This window comes from Trichogramma pretiosum, unplaced genomic scaffold (assembly GCF_000599845.2).
Source record: "Trichogramma pretiosum strain Unisexual culture from Peru unplaced genomic scaffold, Tpre_2.0 scaffold56, whole genome shotgun sequence".
Lineage (NCBI taxonomy): Eukaryota > Metazoa > Arthropoda > Insecta > Hymenoptera > Trichogrammatidae > Trichogramma > Trichogramma pretiosum.
The window spans coordinates 1,142,510-1,164,406 of record NW_019641680.1 but is presented as its reverse complement, the minus strand read 5'-3'; the positions used below and the strand labels follow the sequence as shown (position 1 = coordinate 1,164,406).

At 42.7% G+C, this 21,897-nt stretch overlaps 4 protein-coding genes across 5 annotated transcripts; 2 read left to right on the top strand and 2 right to left on the bottom strand.

Annotated features, from left to right (window-relative positions):
* Positions 1-3,475: 3,475 nt before the first annotated feature.
* On the top strand, positions 3,476-10,234 carry LOC106654984. Of its 2 annotated transcripts, none has more exons than XM_014375168.2 (7): positions 3,476-3,918; positions 5,928-6,303; positions 6,564-6,856; positions 7,176-7,502; positions 7,582-8,346; positions 8,897-9,398; positions 9,465-10,234. In XM_014375168.2, exons 2-7 carry the CDS (start codon positions 6,270-6,272, stop codon positions 9,896-9,898), a joined length of 2,355 nt encoding a protein of 784 aa, XP_014230654.1. In that variant the 5' UTR covers positions 3,476-3,918; positions 5,928-6,269; the 3' UTR covers positions 9,899-10,234. The 2 variants fall into 2 exon arrangements, with proteins under 2 accessions (XP_014230654.1, XP_014230653.1); XM_014375167.2 differs by having other exon boundaries at positions 7,173-7,502.
* Positions 10,235-10,793: 559 nt separating this feature from the next.
* On the bottom strand, positions 10,794-13,655 carry LOC106654983 (serine/threonine-protein phosphatase 6 regulatory ankyrin repeat subunit C-like). Its single transcript, XM_014375166.2, has one exon. It carries the CDS (start codon positions 13,533-13,535, stop codon positions 11,061-11,063), a length of 2,475 nt encoding a protein of 824 aa, XP_014230652.1. The 5' UTR covers positions 13,536-13,655; the 3' UTR covers positions 10,794-11,060.
* A 779-nt stretch (positions 13,656-14,434) lies between these two features.
* On the top strand, positions 14,435-15,490 carry LOC111694120. Its single transcript, XM_023460932.1, has 3 exons — positions 14,435-14,828; positions 14,901-15,208; positions 15,473-15,490. The coding sequence occupies exons 1-3, from the start codon at positions 14,630-14,632 to the stop codon at positions 15,488-15,490; spliced, it is 525 nt and encodes a 174-aa protein (XP_023316700.1). The 5' UTR covers positions 14,435-14,629.
* A 1,259-nt stretch (positions 15,491-16,749) lies between these two features.
* LOC106654587 (speckle-type POZ protein A-like) lies at positions 16,750-19,061 on the bottom strand. Its single transcript, XM_023460931.1, has 2 exons — positions 18,917-19,061; positions 16,750-17,468 (listed from the first exon to the last, which is right to left on the bottom strand). Exons 1-2 carry the CDS (start codon positions 19,059-19,061, stop codon positions 16,750-16,752), a joined length of 864 nt encoding a protein of 287 aa, XP_023316699.1.
* Positions 19,062-21,897: the final 2,836 nt, after the last annotated feature.

The window sequence follows — 21,897 nt, the reverse complement described above, 5'->3', positions numbered from 1 at the left end:
TGAATTATTTGCGGTAAGAGTCAAAAAAGCCACAGAACAAAAAGTTGGTTGATTAATGATACTTTTATTAGTTTTTTATGCATGCACGTCACTTCACGGTCTTACCGCCAAGCAAATATCGTACAGATCTACGTTCCTCGGATTCTCCAAGATCATATCGCAGCAGAGAATCGGCAGACTCGAAAAATCTCCTCGACATCTTCTCGGCCAGGTTCCCGGTCACTGATCCCGAGAGTCCTCGTCCAAGTCGGGCTCGTCTCTGTAGCCCACCACCGCCATCTTTTCGACCAATCTGGCCGATCGTCTGTTCTTCAGCAGATCGTCCGCGAGAAGCCGATCGATCTCGCGGGCTCGAAAAATTTTCCGCAGGCTCGGAAGTACTTTCCGATCGCCCGTCGACGCAGTCGGCGTCGTTCCTCCTCGATTTCCCAATCGACGCTCTCTCTCGAGCTCTTCAACCTCTCCAGGATGACTTTGTGTTTGTCATCATCCTGGGCTCTCGTGATATAATAATTTTCCACTTTTATCGCCAAATTCACTTAATTGCTGCGCGACCTTCGCAGCTCTGAGTTTTGTATGCGCTGCGACGTCGTTGACACGTGCTCGCTACTGATCTGTACCGCACTTTGTACACCAGAGTCTATACAAAGTAACAAAAGTATAGAAAGTAAAAGAAAAAAAAAACACGTAGGCCGAGTATACAATGCGCTCGAGCGAGCGAGACAGAATTTAATATGCATACGTATAGGCATTCGATCTAGTTTACAAATGTGTAAATCAAATTTTCCTACTTCATCTATGAGGAAGCAATTTTGACGCGATGTTCTGCAGCAGCCTCACCGCATTCGTGCGAAGTAGCATATGATACGATCCAACGCGCTCGTATAATCTATATCCATTATATACGGATCGGTATACAATGAGAAAATCTCATAATAATTCCTATGTGAGAATCGTAAAATGGCATATCTATATTAGTCTTGCGAAAATAAAAAATTAACTACGATACATATTTTTTCGTTATTAAAAATGAAAAGTTGCATCGAAATCGTCACCGAGATATATATATTCCACACTCGTACACAATATTTTATAAGGCGCTTTAATCTCACGTAAACAAAAAAAAAACACATCACTCGTTACAAACCCACAACGAGATATACAACGACGACGACGTCTTTCATTGAAAGTGAAAGTCATATAGTATTAAGTTTACAAGAACATAAAGCGAGCGAGACGATGAAGTAGTAGGCGCCTGCAGGCGTGTACCGCTGTATCGCTCATCAACGCTCGATTTTATATGTATAATGTAATGCTAAACGAAAGGGTCAAAGTGCGCGTTAAATGCACGAGGCACTCGAGATGGAATTCGAGCTCGTGACTTGGTGAATTATACCAAGGGCTTATATATATGGTATACGAGCTTGAATATTCTTGATAAGTGGATCCTTTCTCGGACGCGTATACGGATAATTAAGAGCGACTGCGTCTGCTCATGAATACAAGTGGCTCGTTGTTTTACACGCTTCGTCTTTTTTTTTTATTTCTCGCTGTTCTCTGCGTACAACATTTTTTAATGCTCGAATTAAAAGTATCTCGATTAACGAATTGTTCACGAACATCTCAAGTTCGTTTTTTCGAAGGTGAAAGTACCGCACGATGCGGTGTGCAGTTATTAAACGTGCTATTTTGTATGTGTACGAAGATGAACGTACTTACGGCTCTTATATGTTACTTTGTAAAAAAGACACCTCGACTGCGTAAAAAAAAAAAAATTTCAACGCCCGACCGGTTTCGCGGTGTGTGTACACACGCGCGCATACGCATATGTCTCGAGGCGCAAATTTCGTTGCATTGCGGCTGTATTGTGCTATATACCGGTCGTGTATGTGCAGTCGCGTCAAGTTTATTCGAAATCTCGATCGTGGTTTATTATTTAATATATGTATATTAAAATGAAACGAAACGGCTTTATTGCCGGGTAATGATAATTTTATGTTATTAATTTTATGTGTATACTTCAGCCCGGTTATTGCGTATTTTATATGTAAATACGATTTATGGAATAAATGCTATTATTACCATTAAATATTATAACTGTCATCTAGTGTCATTAAACTAGTCGGTAAACTGTATTTTGTAATGGATAAATTGTTAGATCGCGGCATAAGCAGATACGAAATTTCAACGATGAAAAGGCATGTCAAAGTCAGAATTGGAATGGAAATTCTCGAGCGTATACTTATATTAAGATTCTGCGGGCCTCTCTTCAAATTTCAAAGAATCAAAATTGCACCCACACATTAAACATTTTCAAGCGAATATTCCGTAGAGCAGTGTACGATATCATTGAATGCAAAAATGAAACGTGTCAAAATGCGTGTCAACGATGATCTATATACTAAATAACGAGTCAAAGAAAAGTCGAAAAAACCCATCGCACTGAAACGCGATAGATGTGTTGCGTAAATAAGTAAGTGCTCGCATACCTTCGGTTGCTACATATACACTGCTTAAACTGCATGCTGCACGTCGCGATGCCCGAATAACAAACGTTTTACGTTATGCGCGCGTGGCGCGAGAGATACCGCACGTCCGCGCGCGAGCCGATGTATTATATATACAGAAAGAGAAACGGACTTTTCGGAATTTTCTTTCGCTGCGCGGCAGCTGGCTAGTGTTTGCGATGAAAAAAAAAAAGTTCGGATGACATAACGCACCTCGTTTCGTTCAAATGATAAAATTTGAAGAAAAAAAAAACTATAATAAAAATAATAAAAAAAGCCGTCGTCGTCGTCGTCGTTGGGGGAAACATTCCTCCGAGCGATACGTAAGCTTCGGTGTGCATATACTCGCGCGGAATTTCTATCAACTCGATGTTAAATACACTCGAGGCTCATACATGCACGCGGTATATTATGTTTCCTTCTCGTCCTTGTTCTCGAAAAATTCGGGGGTAGAGAGAGCCCGAACTCGAGCTCCTATATTTGTACATAGTACAATACGCTTGTACACCTTGCACGCTGTGTATACAGCCGCGAGAGGATGCGCCTTTTGTGTGATTCCCCTCTGCGCGGGGGGCATAAGTGTCGGCGGCGCTCCGAGAAAAATCTGCGCGCGACACAATATACGGCGGCGGCGGTCAGTCAGTCAGTGTACCCATGAAGGAGGAAGTAAAGAAGAAAGGAGAGAATAGGGCCGAAAAATTCGAGAATTGGATGAAAGGAGCGAATCCGCTACTTGGTAAAGGCTGTGTGTCTGTGTGTCGTACCGCTGCATATACATGATGTCACGCCCGCGATCGGCAGCACAGAGAAACACCATCGCGCGCATTTCGAGAGGCTCGAGAGAGCAAAAGACGTGTATACGCCGTCGCGGGGGGAAAAGCCGTCGTCAGCCGCTCGCGCGAGTCTCAATACCGGAGGCAGCAGCGGCAATCGGCAGTGCTCCGCAGTCGGCATGCGAGCAGCTCGCTCGGCGGGAGTCGTCGTCGTCGTCGTTGTAAATATCAGCAGCAGCGACCGCACGCACAGCCGCAACACAACAAGAAAAAACAACGCTCTCTCGGCAAATTTTTTGGCTGCCTGTAACAACACGACCTCGCGGGGAGAGGAGCTGGTTAATAATTATATACATCGCGGCTAATTTATTTTCGTGCGCTGGGATTTCTCGGCCTCTCCCTCGTCCGGGCGAGATCGTTCGCGGCTCGATTCCAATCGGTATAATACTAGTGTCATAGTATAAGCGGTGCACGCAGTGTCGAGTGCGCGACGACGACGACGATGTTGTGTTGTCGTTGATGTTGTTGTGTATCGTGTACGTGCGTGCAGGTGATGTAAGCTGTGAATGGTTAAAAAATATATATATCTCGACAGGTGCAAAACTACAACGTATATACAGAAGCTGGTTGTATACACGGTAAGGATGTGCAATATATAAACTGCGGTAGCGAATCGTCGCATCTCTCGGTGTGGCTTTTATACACCGCGCGACGCTCTAACGGAGAGAGATCTGTCACCGATATATAATGCACATACCGTGCACATTGCGCGACGACAAACACAAACACGCACACACACACAATATATATAATGATGAGCTAGCTCGTCGTTGTCTCTTTTTCTCTCTCTCTCACTATCTTATATTCTCGTACACATAACGAGGTGTGGACGAGACATCTTAATAGGCGCGTAACACAATACATGTCGTACATAGCACCTTGCCAACATCACGTGTGTGCGTCAACGCGTGTGCTGATTTTTTTTGCCGCCGCTTCTTCTTCGTAGAGAATTGTCTTCTTATCGCGAAACGCGCGCGCGGCTTTACGCTGTAATGTATGAAATATATCGCGTCGATCGCTGCGCGCGGCCCACCATTGTTATCGGTGGTACACCGGCGATTCGCGAAATCGTACGTAAAGAATCTTCTTCACTTCAGAGTACTTTAATTTAATTAACGAATAGAACGACAGCTGATGTAAAGATCTCCTCTTTTCCTCTCTCTCTCTCTCTCTCTCTAATTGCACGGCAGCGTTAAAAGCCTCGAGCTAAGCTTCCTTGATCGCGAAGATAATATTTAATACGAAACTCTCTCGCGGGTCGAGTTTTTCTGCGCGGGCACTAATGAATGAAAATATAATTTATAAAACATAGAGCACTCGGGTGAGTATTCTTTCTTTTATATTTTTAATTTTTTGCTACATTCGCGAAACCGGCCGTCATCGGCCGATGGCCGCGATTTGGCAATAACACACGAATACGCGCGCGCGCCTGTCGTTCAACTCTTTCGAGACTTTCGAGAGAGAGAATGCGCGCACGAAGCGAGTTCTTCTTTTCTTTTTTTTTCAATTTTGTATACGCTAGCGCGACCTTCGACTCATCCATAAAAAAAGCTATATAACATACACAAACGACCTGTGCAAATATCGCATTGATTTGTTTCGGGCGCTTGTAATGTACGACGCAGCCTTCGCACGTGCGCGACTCGCTCGACTCTTTTTCGTACATACATTACGATGCCGCAGGTATGATGTATAGATCGCATCTTTCGAATGTATACGGTATAAAGAGTCTAATTTACGAATCGTCGCTATACGTGCGACGAAGCGACGAGTCATTGTACAAGGCTTTAATACATAAGGCAATTGAGAAGATACTCGACGGCGACGACTCGAATTCACAAAACTGCACTGCGCACCCATCGTCGCGCTCGAGAGAGCTTCAAATACCCCCATCAAAATATCGAGTCAATTTGCCATATAGCACACGTACACGTCTTATATATATATTGAATGATCGCGCGGCAGCTCGCGAGTGGGCGGGCGCGGAATGCGCGCAGTTTATACACGGAGGGCCACTTGAGGTCCATTATTCGAAATTGACGCGAACAAATTTGTCTCCTTCTCGTTGTCCGACTTTCTTCTATATCATCGAGCTTTTTGGGGTACGAAAAAAAAGCTCGTAATCGCATCGCTGTCGAAGGAGACAGAAGAATGTTGGGCAAAAAAAAAGCCAACGATCGAGGAGCGTCGCCTGTAATTTCACGGTACAATGAGGTGTACACACTTATATATACGTAAGGCGCGAACGCGATCTCCCGCCGTAACTTACGGTTCAAAGGCGCATTCCTCGCGATATGAGCAATATCGGAGGCAGCAATGCAACAGTAATACGAATATGAATTTCAAATGATGGATGCGGCAGCAGCAGCCGCGAGAGAGAGAGAGAGACAAGCAATAATTGCCGCATCCACTGGCGCGGAGCGAGTTATTAAACTTTAAATAAATTGCCGCTTCATTGTATATCGACGCGAGTAGCATATAGTGAATCATCGCGGATCGGTCGAATTATGATTTTCGACGATGTATATGCCGCATGTCATTGTATCTCGGATTGTTTTTTATTTTTAATTTCCTTTCGTTCGTACAGTACATACGGACCAGATATTGGCTGCGCCTCATCGACGACGAACGATCCTGCGCTATGCATCGGTTCTTCGAGTGAGAATTAAACTTCGCCGCGCATAGATCGTCTAGATAATGCAACGCATAGAGGAAAAAAATCGGATATAGAGTGAAAAAGAAGAAGAAGAAGAAGAAGCAACTGTGTCAACGCTGCGACGACGATATGTGTTTTATGACGACAGCGACGATGACGACGACGACGACGATGAGCATGTGTCGTTGTTGCAGTTACAGTTTAGTCTAATTAAAAAAGATAAATAACGTCCATTCATCGCATCGTCGCGTCATTGTTATCATTATCATCGTCATGCACCAGTCGGACGCGCTCGGACTCTTGCGAGGTGAGTACAGATATATATATAGATGTTTACGATAAATATATTTGTAAACTCGTGTGTCTCTCTGCCAACGGATAAGCGCGAGTGATTCGCGATGTCAAAGTAGATATACATATAGTTAAGGCCTTTTATTATGCGAGTGTGGGCCCCCGCGCGCCGCCTCGATGCAGTTATACTTGTACACTACTCCGAATCACTCGCGCGCGCGTGATTGAAATTTTTAAAATAAAAACACGTCGTTTCTCCTTTATTTTTTGGTCTAGACGTGGCGACGTTTCTGTCGAGTCTCGGCGACGAGCTCGAGCTCGGCGAGGCCCTGGAGAGCCGCCGAGCGGAACTGCTGGCCAAGTCTCGCGAGCTACTGAGTCGCGAACCCGCCGCCACCTCGGGCGATTCCCCGGAGCCCTACCTCGACATGAGCATCGGCAAGAGCAGCTGCGCGTCGTCCTCGATCGTCCTCGGCGGCGGCGGCGGCGGCGGGGATGACGGCGAACCTACCTCGACGATCGGCAGCAACCAGGAGTACGTGAACGCCGACGTCGCGGCGGAAGTACAGGTGAGCTGATTTATATTTTAGTAAAATAATTTTACTTTTGATAAATAGTCTCATATACGTGTATAAGATTATTATAATTAATGATATTTTTCGCTCTCTAGACAGGCGAATTAACTGATAATAAAATTGTTAAAACTAACGCGTGATTAATCTCGCAACGCCACACCTATACGTATCGCGTGTCTGTTTTATTTCTCTATATCGTGCGCAGTATTAATTTATATACCTTACAGCTCGAAGTGTGTTTAACATTACTAACTTATATCTAGAGAGAGAGAGAGAGAGAAATTTATTCGATCGAAATTATTAAATTCAGCAGAAACGACAGCAGCAGCAGCAGCAGCAGCAGCAGCGTAGCTCCCTTCAGCACTACTACGAGACCTTCCAAGATCTCAGCGGCATGTTCAAGAGCATAAGCAACAACAACAACAACAACAATAACAACGAGAAAGAAGTCGCGAAGAAGAACAGCATCGGTTCGGTTCGGCATTCGGACGAGCTCGACGACGAGGTGTCGCTCTACGCCGGCTACACGGCAGCCCAGGCCAGGGACAAGGCCTCCAAGTGCGGCCCGCTGCTGCACCTGCGCAGGGAGCGCAACATGTTCGCGCCGTTCAACGTTTTCTGGCTCAACAGGTCCTGCTGGGTAAGTCGAGAGATTCATGCCAATAATGATAATACATTCGTGCTCTGGTTAAAGAGAGTTTACTTTCGTCTATACACAGGTATGCCTCTGCGGCACTCATCTGCTGCTGTTCGCCAACGAGCGGGGCTCCACGCGCCCCTACCTGGTGGCCCCTCTGCGCGGCTACAAGAGCCGAGCCGCGCCGGACGCGATACCGCGCGATCCCCGCCGCAGCGAGGCCGCCTTCGAGCTCTACTGTCCGGGCGATCGCACCTTTCGCTTCAGCGCCAAGAGCGTCGCGGAGATGCGCGACTGGGTCGAGACCATATCCGCCTGTCTCGATACCAATGGTGACGACGAGTCGGATAGTCAAGGAAGAAGCGGCTTCAGATCGAGGGCGGCGACCTTCGGCGAGCTGCTGGAGCTCGACGCCACGGAGCGCGCCTGCATGGAGACGGTCAAGGAGGAGAAGGAGAAGTACCAGGACGTGAACTTGCCGATGCAGCTCGTCAGGTCCAGGAGCAAGGACGATTCCGTTCCAGAGGCTGCCGCTGGGGCACCTCCGCTTCCGGCGCGTAGTCAGGTGCGTCGACTGCCCTCGCTACCGTCGAGCCCGCTACCTCGAGAGGACGACGACGATCGAGAAGATGGTCCGTCCGAGGAGCTCTACGACGACGAGGGTCTGTATCATCGGATCGAGGACATTCGCGGCCGGGACTATCAGAACGTCCAGCCGGTCCAGAGATTGACCAAGATCAAGGTGAGGAGAGCGGCGGGAGCCAGCGCCGACGAGGCCAATAACAAGGCTGCCGTTGGCGAGACTTACGACGACGTGCACGGCTCGATCCCGTACGACGATGTCAAGGTAATTGCGCGATGTTAGTTCGCTCGATCGATAATCTCGAAGTCAGAATTTTGAAATTCAAACGAGTAACAGTACTGATTTATGTTTTTTTTTTTTTTTTTACAAAAAAAAGGCATATTAAAAAATTGCGCAAATATGCAATCGAACGAATTATTTATTAAGCAATAAAGACGAATAAAAAGATTCTGACTGCAAAGTAACTTTGTAAATACCGATTTACTTTTTACGTACGTATAATTGCTTCGAGATGTATACGATACAAAATAGCTGAATCATAATTAAACCCAGCTTTCGCCGCTAGATGGCGAGAACCTTTATCTGTGTAAATCTGCAAGTGGTTAAGTCGAAATAATTGTATATAAGTCGAAGCTCTTTCTAATAATCTGCAACTTGTAAAGCTGAACTGTCGCAAGCATTTTTCCAAATTTTTGCACTGTGTGCGAAGAAAAATACTTTTTCTTAAACCGGTAAAAAATGATACATACGAAGTGGCGCATAATTAGATCAGCGATTTATTATCAAATCTATCTATACCTCTGCCTCTCCGCAGTCCCCGAGCGCCAAAGAATCATCGTCCAAAGCCAACTCGTCCCCCAAGCCGAGATCTCCGCTCAAGCGTTTCTTCAGCGATCGAATGATCATCGGCACGATCGGCCGCAAGGACACGACGAAGCGCGACGTCGCCACAAAGAGCTCCAACTCCTCGACGAAATCTTCGACGTCGATGCCACCTTCGCCTACGTCCCGACCAACACCACCCACGTGTTTCGAGCTGCCGTCCTACGACGACGTGTCGTCCGTCCTTTTGCCGAGCCAGGTGGTGGACCTGGACGTAGGGAACGGCACCGCCGCCGCCGTCGACGAGGAGAATTATTTGTGCCCACCGCCGCCGAGGCCGATCTACTCGAGGCCCGCGACCATCGTCAAGTGCACGACTCGCGACGACGACGACGACGACGACGACGACGAGGAGATTTACGACGACATCGGCTGCGCCCAAGTCGTTATTAATAACGACTCCGCGTGTGTCGATCTCTTGAGGCAGTATCCGAGTAAGTTTAGCCAAATGTTCGCACTGCTTTCGAATCGTTTTTATATATAAAAATAACTCTTTGCAGAGAACAGCTCGTTTCTGTCGGACCTCCAGCCGAGCCTGTGCGATCAAGAGCACTACCAAGTACCAAAGTCACACAATCGTAGAATAATAGACGTCGTCGAGCAGCAGCAGCAGCAGCGACAAGAGGAGCTCTACGACGACGTGAGCTTGTCGGAGAATTTCAAGAATCGACCACGCGATACTCCGCCAAAGCCACCGACGACAGCGACGACGACAACGACTACTACTACCTCCGCCTGGAGTACCTTCAGCAGCGGCAAAAGGGCTCGGGTCTTCGAGCGAGACGACGGCAATGTCGCGACGACGATCGGCGGCGACGTTGCCGATTCCGCGGCTGGTGCGCCACCGATCGCCAAAGTCAAACCTTTACAGAAGTTCATCAACAAGATGGAAAATACACTGAGCAAAGTTAACAAGACTAGCGGTTACGCATGATTACCCTAACCGATTTTATTTATAAACTAATTGTGTATAATAGAACTGTAAACGTATTGTCTTTTTTTTGGAAAACTGTTTAGTATAAGTTTTCAAGTATTACGATATTTACGAATTTCGATTAAACTAATTTTTTAACTTGAAAAATACATCATTATCGTCTCTAAGCAAGTACAGTTGTTTCGTGTGGACACTTGACAACTCGAGTCATTTATTAAATGCGTTGAAATGCAAGTTGTGTAAATAAAGCGTATCGGAGATGCAGAATAGATTTTGTTGCTTTCGTCCTTTTTAATAAGAAAGCATTATTATAATATTGTTATTGGATGTCTAATAAAAAAAACATGTGTTTTTTCAATTATTATAATTTTATTTTATTAATTTTTTAAAAATGATTTTCACACTCGAAGGGTTACCTACGATTATGTAGCAAACGTATTTACGTATCTACATCGAGAATACTCTTTTGTCCATACGATTTGTGACAATTATCACATTCAAAGGGTTTGCTTCGAAGATGTACATGTAATTTCAATCGGGAATTTACTTGAAATTGAGTAATTTTGATAATTGAATTTTTGTGTCAAAATTGTCAGATCTTTACCATTCAAGTAGTTCTTCTGAATGTAGTGATTTTCAATTTTCGCCATGGGTAGACAACTTTGATACTCATTTTTGCAGATATGTAATTATTTTTTATCTAATTTTTCGTCTGTCAAACAGAATTTTCAGATGCGTCAGCAGTAACTAGATGATTTAACTTCACTAGTGGTCATGGAAAACCATTAATGCCCAAAGCACACGTAAAAGTAAAGTACATTTGTTGAAGCTGTAATGTAAGAAGTGAATATATATATTCAAAGTTTCGAGGTAAATTACTAGAATTGCTTGGGTGTGTTTTCATTACTTTTCAATTATTTATTTTTGAAAATTCATTTTTCAACTTAATTAATGTTTATCCAAGTCAAGCTTGGATTTTTACAGATGATACATGTTAATCATGTATTATTTACAATTGATTGTCATTAGTTTTCAAACGAAACTTGTAACTTAATTATCATACAATTTTTACGATAAAACTGATCAAAGATAAACGCCTCAAAACTGACTATAATCGTTGTTTTTTACATTCGTTTCAATGTATACGCGGAGCAAAAGAAGATTAAGAAGACGGTATTATCGGATCAGTATCGTTCCGCTCGCAAGCCGCCGCGCAGATATTCATCAGATCTTTGTTCGTCAAATTATCCATGATCATCTCGCAGCAATTAGCCGGCAGCCGATAATGCGTCACCTCCACGAGAGCATCCAGCGCCCAGTCCCAAAAAAATCCACGACAAAATATCTCGCACAGTCGCCGGGCGCACACCCCTTGACTGGCCCAGGGCAAGAAGCGGAATCTGTACGTAGTCCAGAACTCGTAGTAGTCCCGATGCGTGAATCTGTTCGACGCCTCTTCGATCGGCAATCGGAGCAGGTCGTGCAGCGTCAGACTCGGCTGCACGATCGTCACCTCCTTGGCTCTGTCGGCGAACTCAGGCTCGTTCAACCAATGGTTGATATCGAGCTCCTCCCGTCTCGGCCTCCGGTCGAGAATTCTGTGCCTGTCGAAAAATTTCATGATCGTCAGCGCCTCGCTTCGTACGAACTCGTAGCCTCTCTTTTCCAGAAAGTCCACGAGGTCCAGTGCGCGAGCCGCTATTGCGAATTTATACAAATGACTCATCCAGAGCAAATGACCGTCGCCGAAGTAACTCTCGGTCGGGAAAACGAGGCTGGATAAATCGGCGCCGCGTTCGAGCAGTCTCTCGATCGTGCGCAGCCTCATGTTCGCCACGGCCCACTGCAGCGGCGTCCGCCCCGCGCTGTCCTCGGCGTCGATCCGCACCTGGTGTTCTCTCTCGTCGCACAACTTGAAGAACGTATCCAGCAAGCCTATCTCCTCGTTGCCTAGCATGCAGATCAAGTGAAGGGGAGGCGATCCTCGGCCGTCGACCAGACTCAGACTGGCGCCTTTGCGCAGCAGCAGTACGACCGTCTCGCGCACACCGACGTTCATGCTCATGTCTCGCAGTGCCAGGTGCAACGGCGTGTCGCCCCCCTCGTCCCGGACGTCGATCCTGATCCTCGGCGCTCGGCCTCTCAGGTCGCAGATCTCGAAGAGCGATTGCGCGTAGCGCGGATGCAGACTTCTCCTGGCGATGACGTGCAGAGCCGTCTCGCCGCGGCGCAGATTGGCCAGATTCGGATCGGCGCCCATGCGCAGCAGCGCCTCGAACGCGCTCCTGTTTTCGCGCTCCAGGGCCCGGTGCAGCGCCGCCTCGCCGCTCGGCAGCTCGTCCCTGACGTCGAGCCGCAGCAAGCTCCGCCGCGGCCACATCTCGTCGACGATCGCGAAGAACGTGTGGACCCAGGCTGCCACATGAACGCGTTCGTGGCGATGATTACTCATGCCGCATCTCAGCTGGCAGATATAGTGAAAGGCTGTTTGTCCCTCGCGATCGGCTATATTCGGACTGGCGCCACGACACAGCAGCCATCTGACCCCCTCCTCGCTGACGCGCTCCAGAGCCAGATGCAGCGCCGTCTTGCCCTTCCACTGGGCGTCGATGCGCGACGTCTGACGGCGCTGCTGCCGTTCCGGCAGCTCCTCGATCGCATCGAGCAACAGCATCCTCCTCCTCGTGTCCAGCTGATCGTTGTCGTCGCTCCTCCTCAGGAAGATCCAGTGCAGAGGCGACACTCGACTCTTGTCGGGTATTGTGGGGTCGGCGCCGTGCCTGAGCAGCAATCGTAGCGTCGCCGCGTGGTGCCGCTGCAGCGCCCAAAACAACGCCGTGTGACCCAACTCGTCCCGAGCGTTGACGACCCGCCGCATCATTCCCTGCCTCCGCCGCTTGTCCTTCTTGTTGATCTCGAACAGCAGCGACTCGATCAGGTCGTAATTTTCTTCGTCGTTATTCAGGTCCCGGCACAGAACGAGGAGAGGCGTCTCTCTCCGCCTGTTGGCCAGAGCCACGTTGGCGCCGCGTTCGAGCAGCAATCGGACCACCTCCTTGCTGAGATCGTGCCGCGCCTGGAGAGCCACGAGCAGCGGCGTATTTTTATACTGATCGCGGCAATTTATTATATCCTTCTGTCTCGAGTCGAGGAACTTCCGGACGACGTCGACCAAGCCGAGCTCGCAGGCCACGTGGAGATGCGTTCGGCCCATCGGACCGATGTAATTTACCGCGAAATCGTCGTATATTTCGAAGAGCGCACGGATTATCTCTGAACCCTTGTCGACGAGACCCAACCTGTACAAAGCTGACATCAAATGCAGCGGTGTGCAGCGATTCGGCAATGGCCTGTTGTTCTTATCCAAGTCCGCCTCGACTTTGTAACCGGTGCGGGCCACGATGGTAACGATCGTCGATACGTCGCTTTTGTTCCCGAATAGTTCTCCCACGACGTGGATGAGAAGCTGGTTCATTTCCCTTGGCTGAAAAACGTCGCGCAGATCCGGAAGTTCGCCCTTCCAATCTCTGATCAAAGTGGCAAGTTGACGGACGAATTCGTGTCCCTTATTCGCATCGCTCCAATCGACCTCTTCCCCTTGTCTCTTCATCTCGATCAATTGCTCGAACGAGGACATCTTGTGTGTGACGACGAAATATTTTTTACTTTTTTTTTTTCACGAGAATCGCTCCGGCTGTGCGGTCCGAACGACGTTCGCGGTGAGACACTGCGAAATAGACTGCGCGATATTTCTCAACCGTCGAACGCTCGAAATTGCGAGGAGCGATGTAAACACACGCGAGAAGTTTCGAATCGACCGATTTGTCGAAGCTTGATTATTGATTTGAGCTAAACGTGAACTAAATATTCGAGTCGGATGTGTTTGATTCATATTTTCGATGAAACAATAGCGCGTGAAATGTAAAAAGTAACGATTGAGTTTCGTTGATTTTCACGAAAATTATTTTTTCCAATTGACTCCTGTTTCATTTCAGCGTGTTGATAAAATAAATGTTTGGATTCAATTTTCTTTGTTTCTGGGTGAAATTATTCCCAGGTGAAAATAGTATGTAAGATCTGACATTAGATCTGATACCAGATCTTGTATTCGATAATTCGACATTAGAACTTATATCAGATTTGAAGTGACTGTATTGCCTCTAATTAATTAAACAATAAGTTTGCTAATAATTAAAATTTTATAATAAATCTTAATATTAAAAGTTGTTGAATCAATTTAAATTCACATTATCAGAAACCTAAATATTGTAGGAATTTTTCTTAAGGATATCATCGATGTGATTATTAAGATATAACTAAATTTGTTATATAATTTTAATTATTAATAAACTTATTGTTTAATTAATTAAAGGCAATACAGTCACTTCAGAACTGGAGTCAGATCTTACATACTATTTTCACCTGGGTTTGTCTTTCCGAGATTTTACGGCTCAACGACTACGTTCGCGTTGCAAACTCGATAAATTTCGAACAAAAAATCGATACATCGAATATCGCACGAATCCACTCAAGTCAATCGCGCAAACGATACAGTTGTTTTTCGGCAAATTTCACGCGCCTATTGCTCTCGGTAAAAACGTGTAAATTTTCCGTGACAGCCGATCTCGATTTTCGGTTAAAAAAAAAAAGGGACTCTCCAAGGTCCCCCCGCAAATCACAAATTTCGATCGAAATCGATTGGTGACATCGAAAAAAATTCGGCGCGGCGTAATGCAGGAAACCAAATCGTCGAAATCGCACGGCGGCGACGACGACGACGACGACAACGAAATCGAGAAGTGTCGTCAGGAGCGGCAGCCGTTTTCACAGTGGCAAGTTCCGCGAATCAAAACGATCGTCCCGAAGAGCGACATCGTCGAGATTCGAGTCAACGACGAGGAAACCAAGTACATCAGCAAAAGCGAGTCAGGTAGGGAGTGTCTTTGAAAATTGAAATTAAAAAAAATCTATGGAAAAGCGTGACGAGTTCGTTGCTTTGCAGAGTTGTGCAGTACCAACAACAACAACAACGACAGTAATAAAGATTCCCCGATCAACGCGTCGATTCCGAAGGTAGCCAAGCTCAGCTTGGATCTGTCCAGCGATTCCAATGGAAAATGCAGCAGCACCGGCACGAAGACGAGTCCGTCGTACGTTGGGAGCAGCTGTCGAAGGTCGGAAGACGACAGTACGGAAGAGAGCGTCGGTGTCAAATCGACGAGCGCGTCGAGAAGTGTCCCCCAGAAGCGAGCCTGCGCGAAAAGAGGCAAAGAGCAGCTGAACCAGAGCTTCTGCGGCGAGTTTTTACAGGTAAATTTTTTTTTTTTTGGGGCTTGTTGCTATCGAACGAAAAGTTGACTACGATTCCAATCGTCGAATATGTTTCATGCGCCCGAAGTAGTCATGGGTAGTGTATGTACGATTCAAGTAGTCGACGCAATTTTTTTTTTTTTTTTGACCTTATACAGTTAGATTATTATTCAATATCATTGTGTTTTTCACTGAGAATTTTTAAAAGGATGGTATCGGGTTAAATTTATGTAGATAACGTACACAAGAGCTTGATTATTACAGGTTGAGTTTATTGAATAATTAAAAGTCAAGGTAATGCTTTGATACACTGCATTAGCTGAATTTTACACGTATTTTATTATCAGTCAACACTCCGCACAAAAAATAGATCCAGAATAACAAAATAACAATAGATACGACGGTATAACAATAGAAATGAATGAAGGAATGACAAGTTGAATTTCGCCTTTTGGGTGGTCTCATCTTCCTTGTTAATGGTTTCTGAATCCAACGAAGATTCATATATTTTCAAAATTTCTAATTCACATTGAATAGTGACAGTATTCTTGGCAGAAATTAATTTGTCAATATTTTGAACCTAAAAAAAATTCAAACAACCCCATGGGGTTGTCACCCGCAGGTAAAATCTTCATGAATCGTGACTTTTTGAGCAACTTCTTGAGTAAATAAAAAATAAAGAAATGTATAAATGCAACTTATACTGGTAAAGTATCAAATAATTATTTATAAGATGTAATCCATGCATTGAACCGTTTATGAATTTTTATAATTTCATAAATCATAACTTTGTAATCATAGAGTTACGAAAAATCAAATTTCTCAGTTAGATCTCAAATGTCTAAATTTATATAACGGAGATCAACTTTAAGGGTTTTAAGGTTATAATTATGATTTTTGATAAAAAATTTGAATTCCTCGTCAAATTTTACATTTAAAATAATGTTTCAAAAATATTTTCATATTCACCTAGGAAATCAGAATAAAACTGGAATGAGGGTTCCGTGACGGTTTTGTGATTATAAACATGGTTTTTGAAACAAATTTGAATTCCTTATGAAAGCTTTAAGTTAAAATTGTGACATGTTTGGGTTAAAATTTTTTGTGGGACTTTATTAAAGTTTTACTTCTAACTTTTCTCAAGAGTCGACAATAAATAATAACTATCATTGGTATCACTCAGGGGCAGAATTTCAAATAAAAAACATGCACGGTGTAGTTAAAGACGCTTTTTTATTATGCATTAAAATATTAACCAACTTAAATGACCTGACAATTAACTCCATCATTGTCACACGTAAGATTAATGATTAAACAGTAATGAAATGATCATATTCAAACCAGATTTAAAAATATGTACTAATACATTTCATTCATACGAAAAATTTATGATTTAATTAAAAATTAGTTCATAAACATGTATTAAAGTCAATACACTAAGGAATTATTAAATAAATATATATAGTTTTCTTAAAATTTATTGAATCAAATTTTTGGAATGATAAAGTTCTAAGAAGTGGAATTAATCAGTTACATCATAATTAATTATCCGTTTTCGGGATTTTTCTTCCTACTTTAATTATATTAAGCAGGCTAGTGTCAACCAAGTCATTTACTTTTTCTAAATCAATGAGCGATTCTATGTGAACTTCAAAAAACTTCACAACCTCATCTCCCAAATACTTTACATTATATTTAAGCGCAGCTTCCAGAATGTCCAGTGCATTTTCAGTGGACAATTCAGCACACAATATTTTTTCACACTTGATTTTCAAATTATCAATTTGATACTTGTCTGCTGCGGCTAAAAGTTTCAGAACTATATCTGTTTTGGTGCTTACAATGTCTCCCGTATAGATGTATCTCAACATTTCAATTAGAATATTGTAAGGTATATCTGGTATCTCAATGGAATTATTTTTCCTTTCTAACATATCATGGGTAAACATGGCTTTGAATACTGGACTGGACATAGCGAGTACAATTCTGTGTGCTGGAATGGAATTTTTATCAGAAGTTATCAACTTAACATCACTGAATTCTTCATTTAGAAATGCAGAGTCAAGTTTTATTCCATGAATTGTTTCATCTACATTGTCAGTGATTTTTGAATTAATTGAAGATTCCAATTTCTTGAAAACTTCGAAGTCACATTTAAAGGTGATAGTATTTTTGGAAGAAATTAATTCGTCAATATTTTTTAGGTCCCAAAATTTATTCCATCCCCAGCATCGCTTTGCATAATCATGATGCGATATACCTTGTAAAACAAGTTTTTCATCATTAATAACTGAAACTGTCCCTCTACATATGACTTGGTCTGGTTTTTTTTCTGCATCAGTTCCTAAATACTTAAGATATATAGTGTAACGTCCAGAAGGGACTTAGTGTTGCAAACCGAAGGTTCGCGTGGCCTCGGATAACGATTTTAGCCTTTTCTCGTGCCACGTCCACGAGGAGACGGGGCACAAGGGGTCGGCTGAGGACCGGCGGCTTGCGAGCGACGTGTATTTGTAAGGAGGAGGAACACGTTCGACCCGGCGAAACGATTGCTCGTTCATCGCCAGGTCGGCAGTGAATGTATTAGGTTTATTATTTACTTATTTAGCGTAGCATGTTTGTAGGTGGATAGCAAGAATTTAGAGAGTAATTTTATATAGAGAAAATAGAGAGTTTATTTATGAAATTATACGTAGACTTACATTTTCGTTGATTGGTTGTACAAGCGAACTGGATGGCGGCTTGGAAGTTGGGGCCGGACAGTGAGCTCTATACTATAAGTTGTTAAGAGCACTTCACTTTTACTCGCGGAGCGCGATTTTAGTGTACATCTGTACTGTTAGAATGCTGGAGCACGAATAGTCAGAGTCGACTGAAGCTTTTGGTGACTTAGTCGACGCTGGCTTTCGGCGGCTGAGATTTTTATTGCTCTTTGAGAGCTTTGATAGGCCCAATCTGTCGTATGACGACGTTGCGCCGAAGGTTTTGTCTGTCTGTCTTTTTCTAATTTCCAAGCCGACCATCGAATGTTCTCGAACATTGTACTTACAAGTGATGTTGTAATTATGTTTATTTAGTTGCAAATGATTGTTATTAATTGTTCTTTTTTAATTGGTTTGTTACATCATAGGGTAAATGTTATACTTAGCTGTTCGTTGCTATTTCGGTTGTCCCGCTGTTTCTCACGTTAACATTGGCTGTTTATTGTAACTTAAATTGTTTATGGACTTATTGTTTATTGCGGGAGGCAGGGAGAGGTTTTATGAAAGAAAAGAGAGTCTGTAGAAATCGAGGTGTATCGGTCTCAATCTGAGGCTGATTCGGAGTGAATATTAGTTATTAAATAATTTGGGCGTTTTACATATCGGTTAGAAATATTTGCCATGTGTTTTCATATTCTCGAACGTTCGTTTTCTCGATCGTTCGATGTGGCCTTTTTCTTTGTCGAAAAATGTAACCGTTGAGTGTTATGGCGGTCGTAAATAAAGGCGTTAGACTTCTTACAGCTGGGCGCCGGGGCGTTCGGAAAGTCCCGAGTAGCTCGCGGAGCTGCATGTAAGACGGGCTGCCTATGGGCAGGCGTTTTGGAGGTTTTCGAAGTTTTGAATTTTTGTGGCCTATTCGGAGGCGACGTTACAATAGAAATGAATCCCGCCGATTCCTCACTATCGCCTGCAGGATATAATATTAGTTGGAAGTATTTTTTACCATCACTTTCAACACTAAATTCAGGGGATAATATGGATTCTCCAACTTTGGTTTTTATCACACGATAATTCTCGATCGTCCACGTACAAATGAACTTAATTGTAATAGCTGTAGTGGTGGCTTGTATTCGTTGGGTTGATTCCATGTTGACCTAAATGGTGAAGTTGAGAAACATTTTACTTGAGTACGTGAAACTTTTATCGATCTTTAACAAATTAAAAAACGAAGGCAAGAATACTTGGAGAAAATATTGTTCCTAAAAATTTTTCCCGGGAAATGTTTGTTGGTCCGCGCAGAAATGTGAATCGCATTGTTTTGGGTTGCAAGGAGCCACAGCTTACTTCTATATACGAAAGTATTTTACTCGTTTCATTGCCTTAATCGCTTATGTTTCTTATAGATAGAAATTACGCACAATATATAATCCAAACTATAGTCGACGTGATGTATGCCAAAAATGTGAAGGGAAACAAAGTAATTTGAAATGAACAAACAGATTGAAACAACTTTTACATTGAAAGAGTACATTAAAAACATCAAATGAAAATTAAATGTTCAGTCTTGTAGGTCTGTCTTTCATGTATCCGCAATTTGGATTTATATTTTCTAATTGTCATTTTACTTTTATGGAGTGAATATAAAAATATTCGAATAATTATTGATATAAAATTTGATCAGGTGTTCAAATTTGTTTTCAATAATCTTGTTTATTGCTAAGGAAGCTGTAGCGAAAATGAAAAAAAAATTAGATCGAAGTGAAATTTTAACCAATGATAGTTAATGAAATTACAAAAATTTGGGGATTCCATGCAAACTTGGGAAATAATGAGATTCTAAGTTTTGGCCATTTTACACTAAATGATATAGGAAGTGACAGTTTTTCGTGTACTGCGAGCTCAAATCACTTTACAAGTTAATGAAATTAATATATGTTATAGGAAATCTTATTTGCTTTTGAATGATATAATTATGAATGGGTGTTTTCGACCAGTCTAACACATTTCCCCCATATTCTGTCATGCTAACGCTGTGCGCTGCGCGCAAATAGCGTTTTAAAACATATGGGCTAAGCCATAATTAGCGTGATGGTCAAAAATGTACTCTTCAAAAGTACATAATTTGAAAAAAAATCAGCTGTTTATGAACAGCTGCAAGATGTGAAACATCTTACTATTAATTTAAGAAAATTAAAGAATTCAAAAGTAATCGAACAAGTAAAAGTCGAAACAAAAAAAGTAAAAAATTAAAAACGAATTAAAACTCGAAAAATCAAGAAAAAATCAATTTAATACAAAAATCTAAAATCTAGAATCAAAAAAGTAAAAAGTAAGAAAACAAAAAAACAAAAAACATGAATCAAAAAAACGAGAAAATCAAGAAAAAGAAAAGTCAGAAAATCCCAACACAAGCATCGATGTTTCACATCTGGTGCATTATCAATGCGTGCTTACTCTTCAAATCGTTCCCTCTCATTGAGTTAAGTAATCAGAGTAGTTTCTCGAGCTTTAGCGCACCAGATGTGAAACATCGATGCTTGTGTTAGGATTTTCTGACTTTTCTTTTTCTTGATTTTCTCGTTTTTTTGATTCATGTTTTTTGTTTTTTTGTTTTCTTACTTTTTACTTTTTTGATTCTAGATTTTAGATTTTTGTATTAAATTGATTTTTTCTTGATTTTTCGAGTTTTAATTCGTTTTTAATTTTTTACTTTTTTTGTTTCGACTTTTACTTGTTCGATTACTTTTGAATTCTTTAATTTTCTTAAATTAATAGTAAGATGTTTCACATCTTGCAGCTGTTCATAAACAGCTGATTTTTTTAAATTTTTTCTATTTTCAATTTGATTTTTTTTACTTGTTTTTTACTTATTTTTTTGTTTCGACTTTTACTTGTTCGATTACTTTTAAATTCTCCAATTTTCTTTAATAAATTGATAAAGATGTTTCCCATCTTGCAGCTGTTCATGAACAGCTGATTTTTTTTAATTTTTTCAATTTTCAATTTGTTTTATTAATCAAATTAGTGCATTGAGCTATTATCGTTCGTTGTATCTTAATATAACATGATCAAAATTTCGACTTCCCTTAAGAAGACACACACTCATAGACACGTATACATACATGCAGTAATAAGTATCAGATTTGACAACGTGCATGATAGTGCTTAGTCTCGCGACGTACATGCATAGACAACACATACGTATTATATGTATTAGCGATACGCATAAACAAGAGAGAGAAAGATATCTCAACGCAGTCAATCCCGTGAGCTGAGCCGACTGCTGTTGCTTATGCTGTTACGTTGCCTCGTGCGTATACGTAAACACAGGCATACGCGCGTCGAGTCTCGGCAGCGGGCAGCAGCAGAAAGCAGTTCTGTAGCTGGCGCGGCAGCCAATCACAGCGCGTAGCGCAAACCGACGCTGTATAGGCAGTTCTACTACCAAAGTTGCGCTCGCTCGGACGGACGGACGGACGGACGGACGGACGGACGGACGCTCGGTTTTTACGGGTTTACCCCTGACACCAAACGCGAATATAGATGTTTCACATCAAAAAATTTTTTTTGACCATCACGCTAATTATAGCTTAGCCCGTATATATATAACTACCGTGCATCGCTACAGCTTCCTCAAATCACCGCCACGTGAAGCATGTTTCTATATAAACTTGAGTATACTCGAAGTTGAAGTTTTTAATAATAAGATCTATCACACTGAAGAAAGAGATGAGAGAATTTCAAGATTTTCAACTTGAAACAAATCACTCGTATTTTACAGAAAACTTCATAAACAAATTATTGAATGTAAAATAAATGTACTTACTCGTAGGAAACAAATCAACTATATGACTTCACAAATGAACTAAATGAAAAAAACGAGAAAAATGCTTGAATGCAAAATTTAGAAGGAATGTTCAAACACTCTAAACGTTGAGCGTCTGGCTGCTTTACAAAGTCAGTACTGACGTGAGCTGTGAGAGA

What these genes read in the sequence shown, in the direction of transcription:
- LOC106654587 (XM_023460931.1), bottom strand. Translation starts at nt 19,061, where the DNA reads ATGGAATCAACCCAACGAATACAAGCCACCACTACAGCTATTACAATT. An exon ending in ATTTAGTGTTGAAAGTGATG is followed by an intron (nt 17,469 to 18,916) that starts GTAAAAAATACT and finishes TTGTTTTACAAG; the next exon opens with GTATATCGCATCATGATTAT.
- LOC106654984 (XM_014375167.2), top strand. Translation starts at nt 6,270, where the DNA reads ATGCACCAGTCGGACGCGCTCGGACTCTTGCGAG. An exon ending in CGCGCTCGGACTCTTGCGAG is followed by an intron (nt 6,304 to 6,563) that starts GTGAGTACAGAT and finishes TTTTTGGTCTAG; the next exon opens with ACGTGGCGACGTTTCTGTCG. An exon ending in ACGTCGCGGCGGAAGTACAG is followed by an intron (nt 6,857 to 7,172) that starts GTGAGCTGATTT and finishes TATTAAATTCAG; the next exon opens with CAGAAACGACAGCAGCAGCA.
- LOC106654983 (XM_014375166.2), bottom strand. Translation starts at nt 13,535, where the DNA reads ATGTCCTCGTTCGAGCAATTGATCGAGATGAAGAGACAAGGGGAAGAG.
- LOC111694120 (XM_023460932.1), top strand. Translation starts at nt 14,630, where the DNA reads ATGCAGGAAACCAAATCGTCGAAATCGCACGGCGGCGACGACGACGAC. An exon ending in CATCAGCAAAAGCGAGTCAG is followed by an intron (nt 14,829 to 14,900) that starts GTAGGGAGTGTC and finishes GTTGCTTTGCAG; the next exon opens with AGTTGTGCAGTACCAACAAC.